This window comes from Rhamphochromis longiceps, linkage group LG12 (assembly GCF_057381845.1).
Source record: "Rhamphochromis longiceps isolate RC_006_pf linkage group LG12, R_longiceps_female_GT1.1, whole genome shotgun sequence".
NCBI lineage: Eukaryota > Metazoa > Chordata > Actinopteri > Cichliformes > Cichlidae > Rhamphochromis > Rhamphochromis longiceps.
In genome coordinates, this window is record NC_140568.1 from 20,437,278 (window position 1) to 20,453,080 (window position 15,803).

The 15,803-nt window shown below is 39.6% G+C and overlaps 1 protein-coding gene across 4 annotated transcripts; it reads left to right on the forward strand.

The window, feature by feature from the left end:
• Positions 1 to 805: 805 nt before the first annotated feature.
• Positions 806 to 12,545, forward strand: LOC146657220 (uncharacterized). Of its 4 annotated transcripts, XR_014914041.1 has the most exons (6): positions 806 to 1,924; positions 2,070 to 2,386; positions 2,595 to 2,780; positions 6,493 to 6,553; positions 6,624 to 10,497; positions 12,436 to 12,545. XR_014914041.1 is itself a non-coding variant. In XM_085425162.1 (5 exons), the coding sequence occupies exons 1-5, from the start codon at positions 1,287 to 1,289 to the stop codon at positions 12,436 to 12,438; spliced, it is 1,215 nt and encodes a 404-aa protein (XP_085281288.1). In that variant the 5' UTR covers positions 806 to 1,286; the 3' UTR covers positions 12,439 to 12,545. The 4 variants fall into 4 exon arrangements, 3 of the variants coding, with proteins under 3 accessions (XP_085281288.1, XP_085281286.1, XP_085281287.1); XM_085425162.1 differs by lacking the exon at positions 6,493 to 6,553 and having other exon boundaries at positions 10,427 to 10,497; XM_085425160.1 differs by lacking the exons at positions 6,493 to 6,553; positions 6,624 to 10,497.
• Positions 12,546 to 15,803: the final 3,258 nt, after the last annotated feature.

Sequence of the window (15,803 nt, forward strand, 5' to 3'; positions counted from 1 at the left end):
ACTGAGATAATCCATCCAAAATACGAGGTTAGTCATTCATATACTGCTGCATGGGCTGGGCTGTAGTTACATCCTAAGGTTTTAAAAACTGAGCTTAAATAAATGATTAGCGGTAATAAAAGCCGAGGGAGGTCAACAGGGATCACTGACGGTCAGTGATCCCTGTTGACCTCCCTTTCTTTTGAGATCAAATAGAAGAAAATACATAACATTAAACATGTTAACAACACAAAAGCCATATTAAACGCAGACTACTTTAGACCCGGAAGTAGGATTCGTGGCGTCATCACTGAACAACCGGATTGGCCTGATATAGGTCTATCATAGCGACGTGGGTTTTAATCAGTAGGGTTATATGTTTCCCAATATGATATTTTTTTTTAAAGAACATAATGTGGATTGTTTTTATTTGTTAGCTGTATGGGCAGCATTTTTGTGTATGTGATCCCTTTCCTTAAATTACATTTGCTATATACACATATTTTGCTCTCTTAGTATTTTTAGAACCTGACTAATACTGAAAACTTTAGGGTGATACTGATAAAAAGGACTTAAAAATTTAGATACTGATACATTGGTCGATACTCTTTTTACAGATAGTATACAGATTACAGAACTTGGAATGTATACAGAAATTCATGTTTTTCGCAATGATCGTTCAAAATTGGTTTACATTTGTAAATAAATACAGCAATATATCTGCAAGATTTGACCAAATTCACCACTCTTTTATACTATGCTAAACAATCAAAGATTAGCTCATGTCTAGTTGAATGATGTTTTAAAAATGTTTTCCTGTAGTGTTAATCACAGTGATGTTATGAAGTAATGTATGAACCTGACGTATGATAATATTTATCTCTACAGAGGAAACATCCATCGAAGATTGAGCAGTACAATATCACTGTGGCATCAACATCTCGTCAGCGAAAGGCCACAGCCACACCAAACAAGCTCTCAGCAAATACACAAGCCAAGTTACCAGACCTGATGTTGAGAGCTGCAAACAAACATGTTCCACAAGCAACTGTTGACATGCTTGTCATCAATTTCATATGTGAGGGTCTACAGCCATTTGCAGTGGTAGAACAGCCATCTTTCAAAGAATTGGTTACCACATTACAACCTCAAGCCAAAGTCCTCTCCAGACCCACTGTCCGTGCCAGAATCTGTGAAGCTGCTGATCACATGAAGATGACTTTGGTTGCAGCATTGGATAAAGTCAAATTTGTTGCTACCACTACTGATTGTTGGTCAGCTCATCAGAAAAGTTACCTTGGAGTCACATGCCATTGGAGGAAGAGTCCCTGGAAAGAAGATCTGTAGCACCAGCATGCAAAAGATTGAGAGGGTCTCACACATTTGACATGCTTGCTGGTGCGCTTGATGATATCCATTGCCAATACAAGATTAGAGGCAAAGTTGTAAGAACCACAACTGATATGTGGAAGGCCTTGACAAAGTTGGATCCACTGTTTGGGGCACAAAATGATGCAGATGAAGCTGAAGATGAAACAGACCCAGAAACTATTGACCTGACTGACCATATTGACTACCATGAGGCAAGTGCAATTCTTGATGAAGACTCTGGTTTGGAGTATCAACTCCCGTCTCATCAGCGATGTGCATGTCACCTGCTAAACCTTGTGGCAACATCTGATGCTGCCCTAGCAGAGAGCATGAATGAAACCTACGAGAGGCTCTCCCGTGCATGCTTTGCAAAATGCCAGGCCATTTGGAACAAAACTGGCCGATCTCATTTGGCTAATGAAGTGGTAGAGGACAAGTGTGAGCTACAGATCATTCGTCCCAATGCAACACAATGGAATTCAACCTACCTTGCCATTGAAAGGATAATACGCATCATTGATGAGAAGGGGGAAAATGCCATCAGGAGCATTTGTGAGGAGTTCAAGGTGAAAATGTGAGTAAAATTGGACACCTACCAATATGGTTGCAAATCTTGTGAATTTTCCTTAATGGATGGTTAAAAACGTGAGCAGACTCTTAATATTAAATCAGAAGATCCCTGTTATAGTCATGGTGGGTTTTGTTGTTGTGTCTTACAGGTTGAGTCCTGCAGAAGTTGCATTCCTTAGGGAGTACTGTACCACCATGAAGCCACTGGTGAAAGCTTCAAACATTCTTCAGTCTGAGTCCACTTCCTTTATGGGATGGCTCCTGCCAGTAATCCAACAACTACTGTTCAAACTTAGCAGGCTGGAGACATCAAGCAAGACATGCGTGCCACTCATCAGAGTCCTGCAAAATGGCCTTCAAAAGCGTTTTGGAGCGATGATGGAGGATCCAGAGTTGGCTGCAGCTGCAGTCCTCTTACCCAAGTTCAAGACTTCCTGGACTGACAGAGCAGATGTAACAGAGGCTGGTAAGGATTCATGTGATCCCATTTTTGTGTATTTTTACATTTGAACACATGCTTAAGTGAGTATTTCACCTAATACATTGTAAGTTATTGATGGTCTGTCCCGAATACTAAACAATCCTTTTTGAGAATTTGCCGTTTTTAAATTTGTGTTCAGGAATAATCACTGAAATTTAAATAACAAAATTGTGTTATCTACTTGCAATTACAGCCTTGACATACATCAAACAACATCTTGAAACGACAGAGCATGAGAGTGAGGATCAGCAAAGAGAGTCATCTGATGAAGATGAATTCTTCTCCAGACCAATCTCCAGAAGGCTGCAAAGTGCAGTTGAGCTTGATGGTTACCTTGCTTGTGCCACAGACACCATGGAGCTGCTGCACTCCTTCTCAGGTATCAAAAACCTCTCTCTTAAACTGAACACAGCTCTGCCTGCTTCTGCTGCGTGTGAACGACTTTTTAGCTGTGCTGGTCTACTCTTCACAGCCAAACGAAGTCGGATTGCCTCTGTTAATTTAGAAAACCAGCTCTTGCTGAAACTGAACAAAAGGTTCAGAAAGTAAAGTGTGCTTGAATGTCCAGCTTGAATGAAAAAAAAATACACAAAGCTGGAGTTCTTCTGTGTCTTTACGTGGCCAGCTGCCTCTTCTTCTCCCATTCTCTCTCCCTCTCTCTCCTGTTGCTACTTAAATGATGAAACTGATCAATGATCAGCTGATCGCTTTTCTCTCTTGTTTGTTTATCACGCATTTCGAGCCAGAAAGAGGAAACCAGCGGTGGTCGCTCTAAACAACAGCAGCAGGTTAAAACTTGATCAGCTGCTATTAGAATTTATTTAATATTACTTTCTAGTATCAGCTGATGTTGGCTGGAGCCACAGCTGTAACAGCTGCTGGTCATGATATCGGTTTGGATATATGGTGAGAGGGAAACGTGAAGATGAAACCAGGAGATGTCCTTACTGAATCATCAGAGCTGAACAGGTGATGGAGAAACAGGTTTACCTTTTAGGTGACATGAATAAGTTGAAGGGAAGTTATGAACTGTTTCTGAGAGACAAATAACATCAGGATCCTTTTTTACTGACAGCTGGTAACTGTGCAGGGACGGGTCTAGCAAAGTTTTGCAAGGGGGCAGGTAACCATATACATGCACTGTTTATAAGATTGGGGAAACCTGCAGTCAGCTGAGACTGAAGAAGTCAATTGGATGAGTGACGAAACGTTTTTCCCACAAAACGTAAAGTCCAGATGAACAGAATCAACTTTTGGAGATACTATATAGCTCGTGCTAATATCACATCTTCACATTTTTCTTTTTAGAGGTAACAATAACTTTGCATTCTCGCTACTCACCATGCTCTAAAACAGGTATATGTTAGCAATGACATCATTTAACAAATGTTTTTAAAATTCTAGCCGTGCTAATTAGCCTTAGGATTGGTTGAGGTCTGTGCAAGCCTTTGGAACAAAATCAGTCTTTTAAAGCTCACTATTTTCCAGGTGAGCCTATAGCACATTTGTTAAAGTCAGTCCGGATTGTACAGCTTCTAATCAGAAACAATTAAAGTTTGTTTCTTTTTTTCTGCTCATCAATCTTTTTCTGTAAGTAGTTACCGAAATACAGTCAACCTTTCTTCATTTTCCTAAGTGTGTGTGTGTGTGTGTGTGTGTGTGTGTGTGTGTATGTATGTGTATATATATGTATGTGTATATATATGTATGTGTATGTGTATATATATATAGCACTTCAGATACTGCAGGAGTCTGACTCCGTCTGTCTTTTCTTTATATATATATATATATATATATATATATATATATATATATATATATATATATATATATATATATATATATATATATATATATATATATATATGAACAAACAAACCACAACGCCCCCCAGTCCCACACAGATCAACACAACCATCAAACATATTAGAGGAATATAACAGTAACAAAAGTAGATTTAAACAGGCAATACCTCTAGACTAGCAAAATAAGAGATAAAGGGTTGCCACTTGTGAAAAAATTTGGCTGTGCAACCTCTCAACGTATATTTAATTTTTTCAAGTTTTAAAAAAAACATGACATCTTCAAGCCACCGGGAAACAGTAGGATACTTAACAGACTTCCAATGCAACAATATTAGACGTCTCGCTAATAGGGATGTGAAGGCTATAATATCCTTTTGTGTGGAATCAAGTGTAAGTGAGCGAACAGGAATCCCAAATACAGCAATCAGAGGACAAGGATGAAGAGTTACCCCAAGAACAGTTGACATAATAGCAAAATACCCTGTCCAGAAACCTTGTAGCTCAGGACACAGAAAAAACATGTGGCTAAGGTACGACCAGTACTTTTAACATTTTATCAATTATTTACCAAATTAAAAAACAACATGTGGTAACTTATTTTTAATTTTGCTGCATACAAGTTGAATGAATGCTTACTGGATCTAGAACACCATTTAGATCATAACAGCTCCTGATCAGGATGAATTTCATTTTCAAATCAAATTTCATGTCGCAGTTTCACACTTTTGTAACATATTATTTCAAAGCTTGCTTATGGGCTTGTTTTGGAGCAGACCAACAGTCAGGCTCGTCTTCACCCTTACTGTCAGACTCTGAATTGATGGTTCTGCTATATCTCACCTGGCTGAGTGGGGACACATGTACTAAACGTTAGAGTTCCCACTGCAGGAGCTTGGGTTTGAGTCTGCCCTCGACCGTTTCCTGTGTGCCATACCGCCTCAGTCTCTCCCCACCTTCCTGCCTCATGTTCTGAAATCTCTTCCTCTCCATCAACTTTGAGTTTCTTTGAGTGGAGCTTCTTTTGCAGCTGTGACAAAATATAGAATGGTTTCTGCAACCAGGGGAGTAAAATGTGCTGCAGTGTGAGGGCGCACAGGTGTAGGTGTGGAATTTTACATATAAATATTATAGTTTACTTCATGCACAAGAAATGTAAACATTTAATCTAACCCACTTTTCATCAACTACATAACCTTTATTGGAGAGTACATTCATAAATTGTGTGTATCACACACACAAACACACATCCACTAAACTCTCTCGTTTTATATCTCTCCCTCTCTCTTGTGAATGATGGAAGTTTGGTGGACTGTGTGGTTTGTCTGGCTGAAAGTTGTGTTTTTTTTATGTGTGGTGTGTTGTGAGGCTGATTATGAGTTAGTGTAATTGTGTATGGTGTTGTTAGCGTAGTTTATGTGGCGTTAGTGGTTTTTCCTGGATGCAGAGCAGGTCAGTATGCCGTGGACTTTTACACCACCATGTTAGGGATGGAGTAAAGTAATAAAGCTTGAGTGGAGAAGCTGCTGCAGGGGCTTCCTCAGCTGAGCTCTGAGGACAGAGCTGTCCTGGATGCTAACTTTTCTTTGGAGGAGATTAGTGCTGCTGCTGGTCAGCTGGCTCCTGCACAGGGTGGGCTGCCTGCAGACTTCTGTAAAAGACTGTTACTGGCATCGAGCCATCATGTGGGGCTCTCTCTTCTCCCTAAAAAACAGAGATTTGTCTCTGCTTAGAAATGGAGACGTGGCTCTGTTATGCACAGATTACTAACTTCCTTCAAAAGTACTGGCCACCAGGCCGAAACACTTTGTGAAATGAATCGCTCACAGAGATCAGTCGTACTGTGTACCACACAGCTCTAATGTGAACAAGAGTTTTCTCATGAGAGACTTGGTAGTTATTTGTAAATTGTACAGTTTGATGTTGGAATAATTTCTTTAGATTAAGAGAAAGTGTTTGATAGGATTGACAATCTTTTTTGTTTTTCCATTATGAGAAGTTTTGCTTTTTGGAGGTGGATTTTTGTCACTTTTGGGGCTGTTGTATCAGGCGGCTTTCTGTTTTGTGAAAGTGGATGATGGGCTGAGCCGCCCAGTATAAGTTTGGAGAGGATCTAACTGGAATGTCCTGTTTCTGGAATATATATTTATATTGGTATATTTGTTAGAATTTTTAATCTTTGTTGAATGTTTTAAGAGATAAATAAGCAAAGTTATCTAGATTTATGTTGCCAGGTTTATGTCGGAGGCCTCTGCTGGTGTTGTCATTGTTTTTCTGTTTTCATTACAGATCAGAGTGATGTGGACTTTCTCAAAAGATGTTTAGATTTGTATGAGAACCTTCAGCAAAGGTGAGCTGGTGAAAAAATATGGTGTAACAGGTTTGTTGGTGGTCATATAGAGACTTTTTTTTTTTTTTAGGAAAAGAAGAGTCTCGGAGGTTGCCATGGAGACGGTCTGTGTCAGACTGTCTAAACCAAAAATGGATGCTGTACATACACTGATAAATGTCATTTCAGGAGTGGCCAGATTGAAATCCAGAGAAAACTATGCTAGAGGTGAAAGGTCAAACATTGGTCATCATGTTGAGATTTTTTTAATACCACAGACTGACAAAGAAAACTGAAATTTGTGAATTTTAAAGGTGTGCAAGATGTGCTGTGTTCAGTCGCAGGGCCTTGCCCTTTTATTTCATTTGTCTTTGGTTTCGAGTTTTTATTTGTGCTCTTGTAATTATTTTGTGATAAAACTTTTTCTATTTTGAGATCAAGATTCAAGTGGAAATCTTTGTGTGTCTGTCTCTCCCTTGGTTTCTGTAGAGGTACAGTGTGGGGGCGCCTGGATAAATGTTAAACAGAAGCTAGATGTAGTGTTCCTCCACTGTCCGTTAAGGATATGAGGAAAAGAAATGGTCAAGAACAAAGTGTATGGTGTATTTATAAAAGAAAATGGCTTTTAAATTGTATACCAAAACGACCACCAGAAAGTCAACTACAACTTGTTACATAATCATCATGACTGTTGTATCAGTTTAACAGTTTATGGGTTGACTTCTTTCGGTTCATTCACTGTTTACATCATGAAGGAAAAAGAAGGCAACAGGCTGAGAAATGAAGCTGTTGTGTGTCTTTGTGGCCACACGGGGGCAGTGCTGCATAAATAGTAGAATCTCTTCCTGGACACTTTTTCTGGACCTCTTTTTAAATGACTAATAAAGACAACAACAACATGAATTACATCAGGATCTGATATGGTTGTCTTTTTTTGTTGAGCTTTATATATTTCAGAATGCCTAGAGTTTGTTTGTTTCCCATGTTTTGTGATACAGAACATCTCCTCTCAGACGGCTGTTGTCTCATAATGGGTCATTACCTGGTCTGATGGGGTGTTTGTTCCATTTATAAATCAAGTGATTGATTTGTGAAATGAGAGATGGCCTCTGACCTGCTGACTGGTGTCTGATCTTCTCTGCTCCCCTCAAATTTGACAACTACTCGGCTAATGTGATGGTGGACAGGAAGTCACTAAACCTGGGACTCTGGAAACACATTTCTAGGGATAAAAAGTTAATGTAGATCGTTTCAGGAGATAAATATTAAATGATCGATTTGGCGATTATACTAATATAGTAAGAAAAGAATGTATGAAGAAAAGATTTTTTATCTATACACTTAAGCAACGACCAGAGTCTTAGAATTGCGCTTTCACCAGGTTTTACTTGACTGAACAACAGAACTTCTCTGTCTCCTTTATAAGGGGTCACATCCTGAGTTACACAATGAGTCTTTCAAATGTGTGCGATAACCCACTGCATGTGTAGTCGTGCTGAGACCGCGTGGTCTTATTTTTATTACCCCTTGATTCAGCTGTGACCTGCTTATCAAGTCTTTTTACAAGTACATCATAATTATCTGCTCTCATGCAGACATAAGTTGAGCAATGGTTTAACAAACTTTCCCATCAAAAACATGAAGGTTTAGCTTTAAGCTTATTTGTCCAAACAACAAAGGATAAACTGCCAGCACCTGGACTGAAACAGAACATAGTAGTGTTGGATGTAAGTAAAGGAAATACAAGTATAACTGTGACTATGGAACAAATCTCCTTCAATGTTAAACCTTAATGTTAACCTGATTGTGTTTATTAGAAAAATCAGCCATTACAGTGTCTGTGATTGCTTCACATAGTTAGTTAACTCTGGTTGTCTGTGGGGTTGTGTCAAACTTGGAGTGGAAAAAAAGCATAAAAACTGTGGAAGATGCAGACTGTGAAAGTCTAGTTTATTTCATGAATACAATTATTTTTTTTACAGTCGCTAGAACAAAGTAGCGTACATTCATGATAAAGTAAATACCACAACACAACATGGACAGTAAGAAGTAAACTGAATTGTCTTAGAACTTATTATATTCTTTAAGCTTAAAAGCAACACCTAGGATTCGACTGTTTGTGTTTTAAACCTTTTATTCAAAACTAGTATGTGTCAACACTTCTTTCTCCCAGCAGCATTATTGAAGTGACACTTTAACGACACTTTACCTGCTGATGCTTCACATCACAATCTTTATGACGAAAAAGCTCAGATGTCTGTGCTGTCACTTGTTATGAAAATGGACAGAACCTGGGCTCAGGCTTCCTCTTCTTCTTTCCTTCCTCTTTAATAATAACCATAGATCAGTAAAATAGCCATATTTTTAAACAAATGATTGTGATGAAGAGAATTTTTTTTTCTAGTGTGCATGAACTCAAAATCTTTTAAGTTTAAATCTTTTTTGTTTACCAATAACTGGGGAAATCCAAACTTGATGTACCAGGTCAACTCAGCGAGCTCCTGTCTTGACCTCCCCTCTGCGCGTGCGCGCGTGCGCACGCACGCACGCACGCACACACACACACACACACACACACACACACACACAATCATCATAAATGCCATGATATCTTTCTTGTTCAAATAGTTTATTCACTTAACAAAGAGGTAGCTTGGAAACTCAGTAAGAAGGAGGAAAAATAGTTTAAGGACATTTTCTCAAATAAAGAGGATTTCATCATCTTTCTGTTCATAATGGGGCGATTGTGGCTCAAGAGTTGGGAGTTCGCCTTGTAACCGGAAGGTTGCCGGTTCGAGCCCCGGCTTGTACGGCCGCGGTCGTTGTGTCCTTGGGCAAGATACTTCCCCCGTTGCCTACTGGTGGCGCCAGTGTCGGGCAGCCTCGCCTCTGTCAGTGCGCCCCAGGGTGGCTGTGGCTACAATGTAGCTTGCCATCACCAGTGTGTGAATGGGTGGATGACTGGTTGTGTAAAGCGCTTTGGGGACCTTAGGGACTAGTAAAGCACTATACAAATACAGGCTAAATAAAAGAAGAGATACATCAGAAACAAATCAGTAGATCCAGAAATTATAGAGTCAAACTCTTTTCAGCTGTAGAGGTACACTTCATGCACTCCTTAGCGTACAGTTCAAATGCCTGTGTTAGGGTGCATTGTTTCAGTTTCATTAAGTCTTCTTGCAGTTACATGATAATTATTATGCTGGAGTGATCAAAGCTCATAAACATCTGAGTTACACAATGAGTCTTTCAAATGTGTGGAATATCCCAGCTGTAACCTTTGCTTTCAATTTGGTTAAATTTGGCATTCAGATCACAGACTAAACAACAAGTACAGTAGGTCTTCCACTCCACAATTAAAAATAGCAACACTCATGCAAGGCTTTATTCTCCATAGAGTCAACATAAAGCAACATTAAATAATGGATCTTTCATCTGAAAAAATTACAGTTTGTATAAATTTACACTGAAGACCAAAATACACACACATACATAAAACCCATAAATCACTAAAACCTATTAAAACACATGGAAAATTACCTCATTTGTTGTGCTATTCAAAGATGTGTATGTGTGTGTATTCAGGCCAAGTCATAAAGAAAGCAATAGAGGTCAATATACTTTATGTTCTACAGTCGCTGCAGATTAATGAATTATAGTGGAAACTTGAAGATCCTAGGTATAGTAGTTTGTGGGAAATAAATACAGTGAAGTGACCATTTAGCTCTTGTGGCATGAAACTGCTTAGTGCATTATTATTTGCTTTTCTACAATATGATATTTGTTTAATAATTGATTGATTTAGTGCATAAAATAGTTGATAAATAAAATGTTAAATATCTAATCTAAGGGAGTGTCTTTGACACATGCTGACTGCATTCTTCTTATAACCAGAACAGGAAGTGAGATCAGAGGAGAACAAGAGTGAGCAGTTTGGTGAAAGGAACAGGAAGGATGAAGAAGAGGTGAATATCCACACAGTTTAAAAGGAGACATCATGGCACAATAAGAGCACAAGCTCTAAGATGAAGACTGGTAATGATTAAAAACTGCACTAAATAGTATCATTCTGTGACTTCACACTTTAGGTAGTGCATAACATGTACCACTTTATATTAATTTTACTATATGTTTAAATAAATAAAAACAAATAACTTTAAAAGGTGCTGTTATTGAGTGAAAATTCAAAAGACTTCATGGCTGGGGAGAAAAAGGGAGAAAGATGGAGGAACACAGCACACATAAGAAGTATGTCTTCATGTCCACACGTAAGAGTGGACATGAAGTCAAAGTCAGGGACATGTCCGATAATAAAGACCTTCCACCTGGCTACATATATGTCACTTCTGCTTTGCCCACATTCATCTATGGTGATCGCTCATAACTAAGCAGGGTGCTATGCTCTTATCAAACGATGATCCGAAACTGCTCTTAAAATAATTATTACAAGAATATATACATATTTTTTTTGTTATTTTTTTAGTTGAATATAAAATGTTTGTGTGTGATTGTCAGTACAAAGAGGAAGCGCGGACAGAGAGACTGGAACTAACAGAGATCAGGTGGATTTTTCACAACATCTACATGCATTAAATGGATGCGTTGTGTGCTTTTCAGTAGCACTCTGCTATTAATGTGAATAATAGCATTTAGCAACATTCACATCACTGTAAACTTGAACAGGATGAATGCCACTATACTGATGTGACAGACTACAAATCTGTTCTCCACTCTCTGAATTGGTGTACACGAGTCTCTGTGCTGAGTCTGCACAACAAAGTGTTTGGGTTTGCATGAATTCAAAAGCTGTCATTTAAAATCAGCTCTATTACCAGTTTGCTTCTTGTGCAGGTACGTGGAGTCGCAGGGGGATTTTGAACTGTCTGTATTGTATAATGGTACTTTAAATACTTGATGATTTGGTGGACCTGCCTCTATGTGGTTAAGAGACTGAAACAATGCCGTGCAGGTTTCTCCTCTGATCTGCTTTTTCTTAAACTGTTTTTGAAATTTACTGTCAACATGACTGTGCCATTGCATCGGGTTTTAAACTAAAGTGACCACCGTAAAGCTGATGTATTATATTAAAATCTGTTATTCTTAGACACTGCTGTAGGTCATCCAAAAATTACATTTCTTTTGAAGGCAACACTAAAAGCATGACATTAAGACTGAGCTGAGCCCTCCTAAAGGTTTGATGCTGGAGTCGCCCCTGATTGAGTGCTTCTCACACATTTATGATTTTGAACAATTTACAGAAAATAATATCAACAGTAAGTACTTTTAAAGACTTAACATATAATAATAGTTGCTGAATTCATGCAAGTCAAATAACTGATTGATCAACTACAGAAACAAAATTGTACTTCATGCGTTTCATGAGCACAAATCTTCATCTGTAAAATAACAACTAAAGATGTCAGATAATTGTAGTGAAGTCAAATGTACCAATTTCCACTTAGAAGCAGCGGAGAAGAAGCCACAAATGTGATGGAAAGACCGATGTAATGCCTCTATCACCCACTGTCCTTGCTGACCTGCATTGGCTTCCCGTTAAGTATCGCATTCAATTCAAAATCCTGCTGCTCACCTTCCGAATTATTAACGATATAGCTCCAAGCTACCTCATTGAGCTCCTTAGACATACACCCCTACGGTGTAATTTTACATGTAGTTGTTTTTTTTACTGTGTAATAATATTCAGCATTGCTATCAATACATTTTTCAAAAAATGCTTCTCTGTGCAAAATGGGATTAAAAACATAAACTGTGGGTGTGGCGGAGGTGTGGTCCGGGGCGCGGCTGCAGGGGAGGAGTGGTGCAGTGAGCTCAACGGGGCGATGCTGGTAAGAACAGCTGATGGCGATTTTGGACTGATGGTGGTTTTCCTTTCCTTTATATAGTGAGGTGGAGAGGAGCGGAGGAGAGAGACGCTGGGGAAACCGACCGCTGTCAGACGGTGTTCTGTTGTAATTCAGTGCACACTCTTAATAAATGTGGGATCTGATGACAACGACCTGTGTGTGGGTGTATCTGTGCCTAGCGTGTGTCACAGTGGGATACTGTTATTCCGTGATTTGAACCGGGGGAACAAATCGTGGCAGGATCAGCCTGATATTTTTTGTATCCCACTCTAACTTTACTGTATAAAGAGCTAACGTCTCCAAAATGTCAGGAGTAGTTAGTCATTACAACAAGTGTTTGTGAACTAAAAATCAAGAATGTGGGATACTGTTTGTCCGTGATTTGAACAGCCCAGCGCTGCTCCCGACGAAGGGAAAACCAATTCTGCAGGGGAGACCTACCTCAGCGCTTGTGCAGGTGAAACCAAAGGGCAGATATGCTTCACCATATTTTCTAGTCTTTGGCTTGGAATAAAGTTGGTTTGGAAACCTATTCAGCGATGCTTCATCTCCTGCTTTGCGTTTGTGTAGGCGCCCCGTGCTAGCAGTGTCCAAGCATTTTGTTTTTGTCCCCTTTTCATACCGCCCCCCCTCCCCCCACCCTGCAATGGCTCTGCGCCCCCCCCTAGGAGGCGGGCCCCACACTTTGGGAAGCTCTGGCCTAGCCCCATCTTATCTCTCTGAGCTGCTGCAGCCTTATACACCCACCGGCTCTCTCAGGTCAGCTGATCAGCTGCTCCTAAATGCATCTGACTGAGCGTAAACTTAGGGGAGATCGTGCTTTTGCCGTAGCAGCTCCAAAACTGTGGAACGATCTGCCTTTAGAGATAAGACAGGCCCCTTCTCTGCCTGTTTTTAAATCACTCCTGAAAACCCATCTATTCACCCTGGCCTTTCACTCCTTGTGAGATGTTGGTTTTTAGTTTTACTTCAGTTGTTTTAGTTGATTCAATGTTGTTTTAGCTTGTTTTTAAATATAGGGCTGTTTTAATTTTTATGTACTATGTTTTATTTTTTACTGTTTTGTTTTATTCCATTGTTCTTAACTTATTTACTGTACAGCTCAGTTATTCTCCTGACTGAAGTTTGATCTGTTTAAGGCATCCTGCCATGCGATTGCATTTGTCCCTGACCACCAGAAACCCTCATGCTAACTTTTATCGAGTGGAAAAAAGTTAGCATTCATCCTCCAGCTTCACTGTGTTTCTATGCTAACATAGCTGTGTCGCTAGCGATCATGTAGCAATCAATCAATCTTTATTTATAAAGCACTTTTCATACAAAAAAAAAAAAAAAGTAGAACAAAGTGCTTTACATGGTTAAAAGCAGCCCACCCCACCCTCCAACTCACTCCCCACACTGTCATTAACATAAACGATGTGAATACACACACACACACACACACACACACACACACACACACAAAGAGTAAAATTGGGCTGGGTACGCATGAGCCAAGTGAGGAAACACTATAACAGGGAGCCGTCTGCACCGGGAGCCGGTCACAGACCGTAGCCTCCAGGCTGGGCACACAGCAGGAGGGAGGCAAAGAAGCCCCCCAGCCAGGCTGAGAGGACCCCAGAGCCCCAGCAACCACGGTCGATCTGGAGATATGACACAATAGGATATATACAGGGTAAAACGATAAAATAAATGAGAACGGGATACAATATAAATAGAGTAACAAAATTAAAAAATAAATCAATAAATATTAGATAAAGCCTAAATTAATAATAGAATAACAGGATAGAATAAATAAGCATAAAATAAATAAACGTTAAGTAAAAGCTAAATTAAAAAGGTGGGTCTTGAGTCTGTTCTTAAAAACATGTACGTTCTCTGCGGCCCTGAGCTCCTCCAGCAGGCTGTTCCACAGATGAGGACCATACCACTGAAAAGCTGCCTCTCCGTGAGTATGTGTCCTGACTTTAGGGACAATCAATAGGCCAGTACCAGAGGACCTCAGGGTCCGCGAGGGTTCATACGGTAAAAGCAGATCTGAGAGATAAGAAGGCCCAAGACCATTAAGACATTTAAAAACCAATAAAAGAACTTTAAAATTGATCCTGAAACACACGGGGAGCCAGTGCAGCGATTCTAAAACCGGTGTAATGTGGGCCCGCCCTCTGGTCTTCGTCAGCACACGAGCTGCCGAGTTTTGTAAAAGTTGTAAAGTTGAAATATTCTTTTTAGGAAGACCAGAGAGCAGGGCATTACAGTAATCAATGCGACTGGTAATAAAAGCATGCATCAGCATCTCCGTGTTTGCCCGAGAGAGAATAGGGCGGACTCTGGCTATATTTTTTAGATGATAAAATCCAATTTTGGTTACATATTTAACATGTGGGATAAAACCAAGCTCAGAGTCAAAAATAACACCCAGGTTTTTCCACTTGTAGCGAAGGACATAGTGAAAATGCCTCTAATTTAGACAAGAGTTTCTCTCTCTGAGCCTCAGGACAGATGATTAAAACTTTAGTTTTGTCCTGGTTAAGCTGTAAAAAGTTTTCTGCCATCCAAGATCTTATATCTAAAATACAGTTAAAAAGGGCATCCATTGGTCTGGTGTCATCAGGAGACACGGAGATGTACAGCTGCGTGTCATCAGCGTAACTGTGGAAGTTCACTCCATGCCTCCTGATGACACCGCCGAGAGGGAGCATATACAAATTAAAAAGTACAGGGCCTAGAACAGACCCTTGAGGCACACCACATGTCATTTTATGGATCTTAGAGGAGCATGTATCCATACTCACCATAAAAGTTCTGTCAGAGAGATAGGAAGTGAACCAGTTGTGTACAGCACCAGAGAGGCCCACCATGTGTTTCAGTCTGTTTAAAAAAAAAAAAAAAAAAAAAAAAAAAAAAAAAAAAAAAAAATAGCGTGGTCTACTGTATCAAAGGCTGCACTTAGATCCAGTAGCACCAGGACTGAGAGCTTTTGGGAGTCCCAGTTACATCTAAGATCATTTAAAACCTTTAGGAGAGCCGTCTCTGTGCTGTGGTTCACCCTAAATCCAGACTGGAATATCTCCAGGATCTGTCTATCATTCAAAAAGTCATTAATCTGAGTAAAAACAAGTTTTTCTAAGATTTTACTTAAAAATGGTAAGTTGGATACAGGTCTGTAGTTATTAAAATCATTACAATCCAAATTGCTCTTCTTCAGAAGGGGCCTCACCACTGCCGTTTTAAAGGAAACAGGGAAGACACCCAGCTGAAGAAAGCAATTCATCATGTATAAAAGCTCAGCTTCAAAAAATCCAGTGTTTTAAAGAGTGAAGAGGGGATTGGATCTAAAAGACATGTGGTGGGTCTCACTGTGGAGAAAACTTTCTTAAGGTTTTCAGCATTAACCAGGACAAAGC

Bases quoted from the DNA above. Each gene is read 5' to 3' on its own strand.
- LOC146657220 (XM_085425160.1), top strand. From the start codon at position 1,287: ATGCCATTGGAGGAAGAGTCCCTGGAAAGAAGATCTGTAGCACCAGCA. The intron at 2,387-2,594 runs GTAAGGATTCAT...TTGCAATTACAG, and splicing joins AGCAGATGTAACAGAGGCTG to CCTTGACATACATCAAACAA. The intron at 2,781-12,435 runs GTATCAAAAACC...TCCTTTATATAG, and splicing joins GCTGCTGCACTCCTTCTCAG to TGAGGTGGAGAGGAGCGGAG.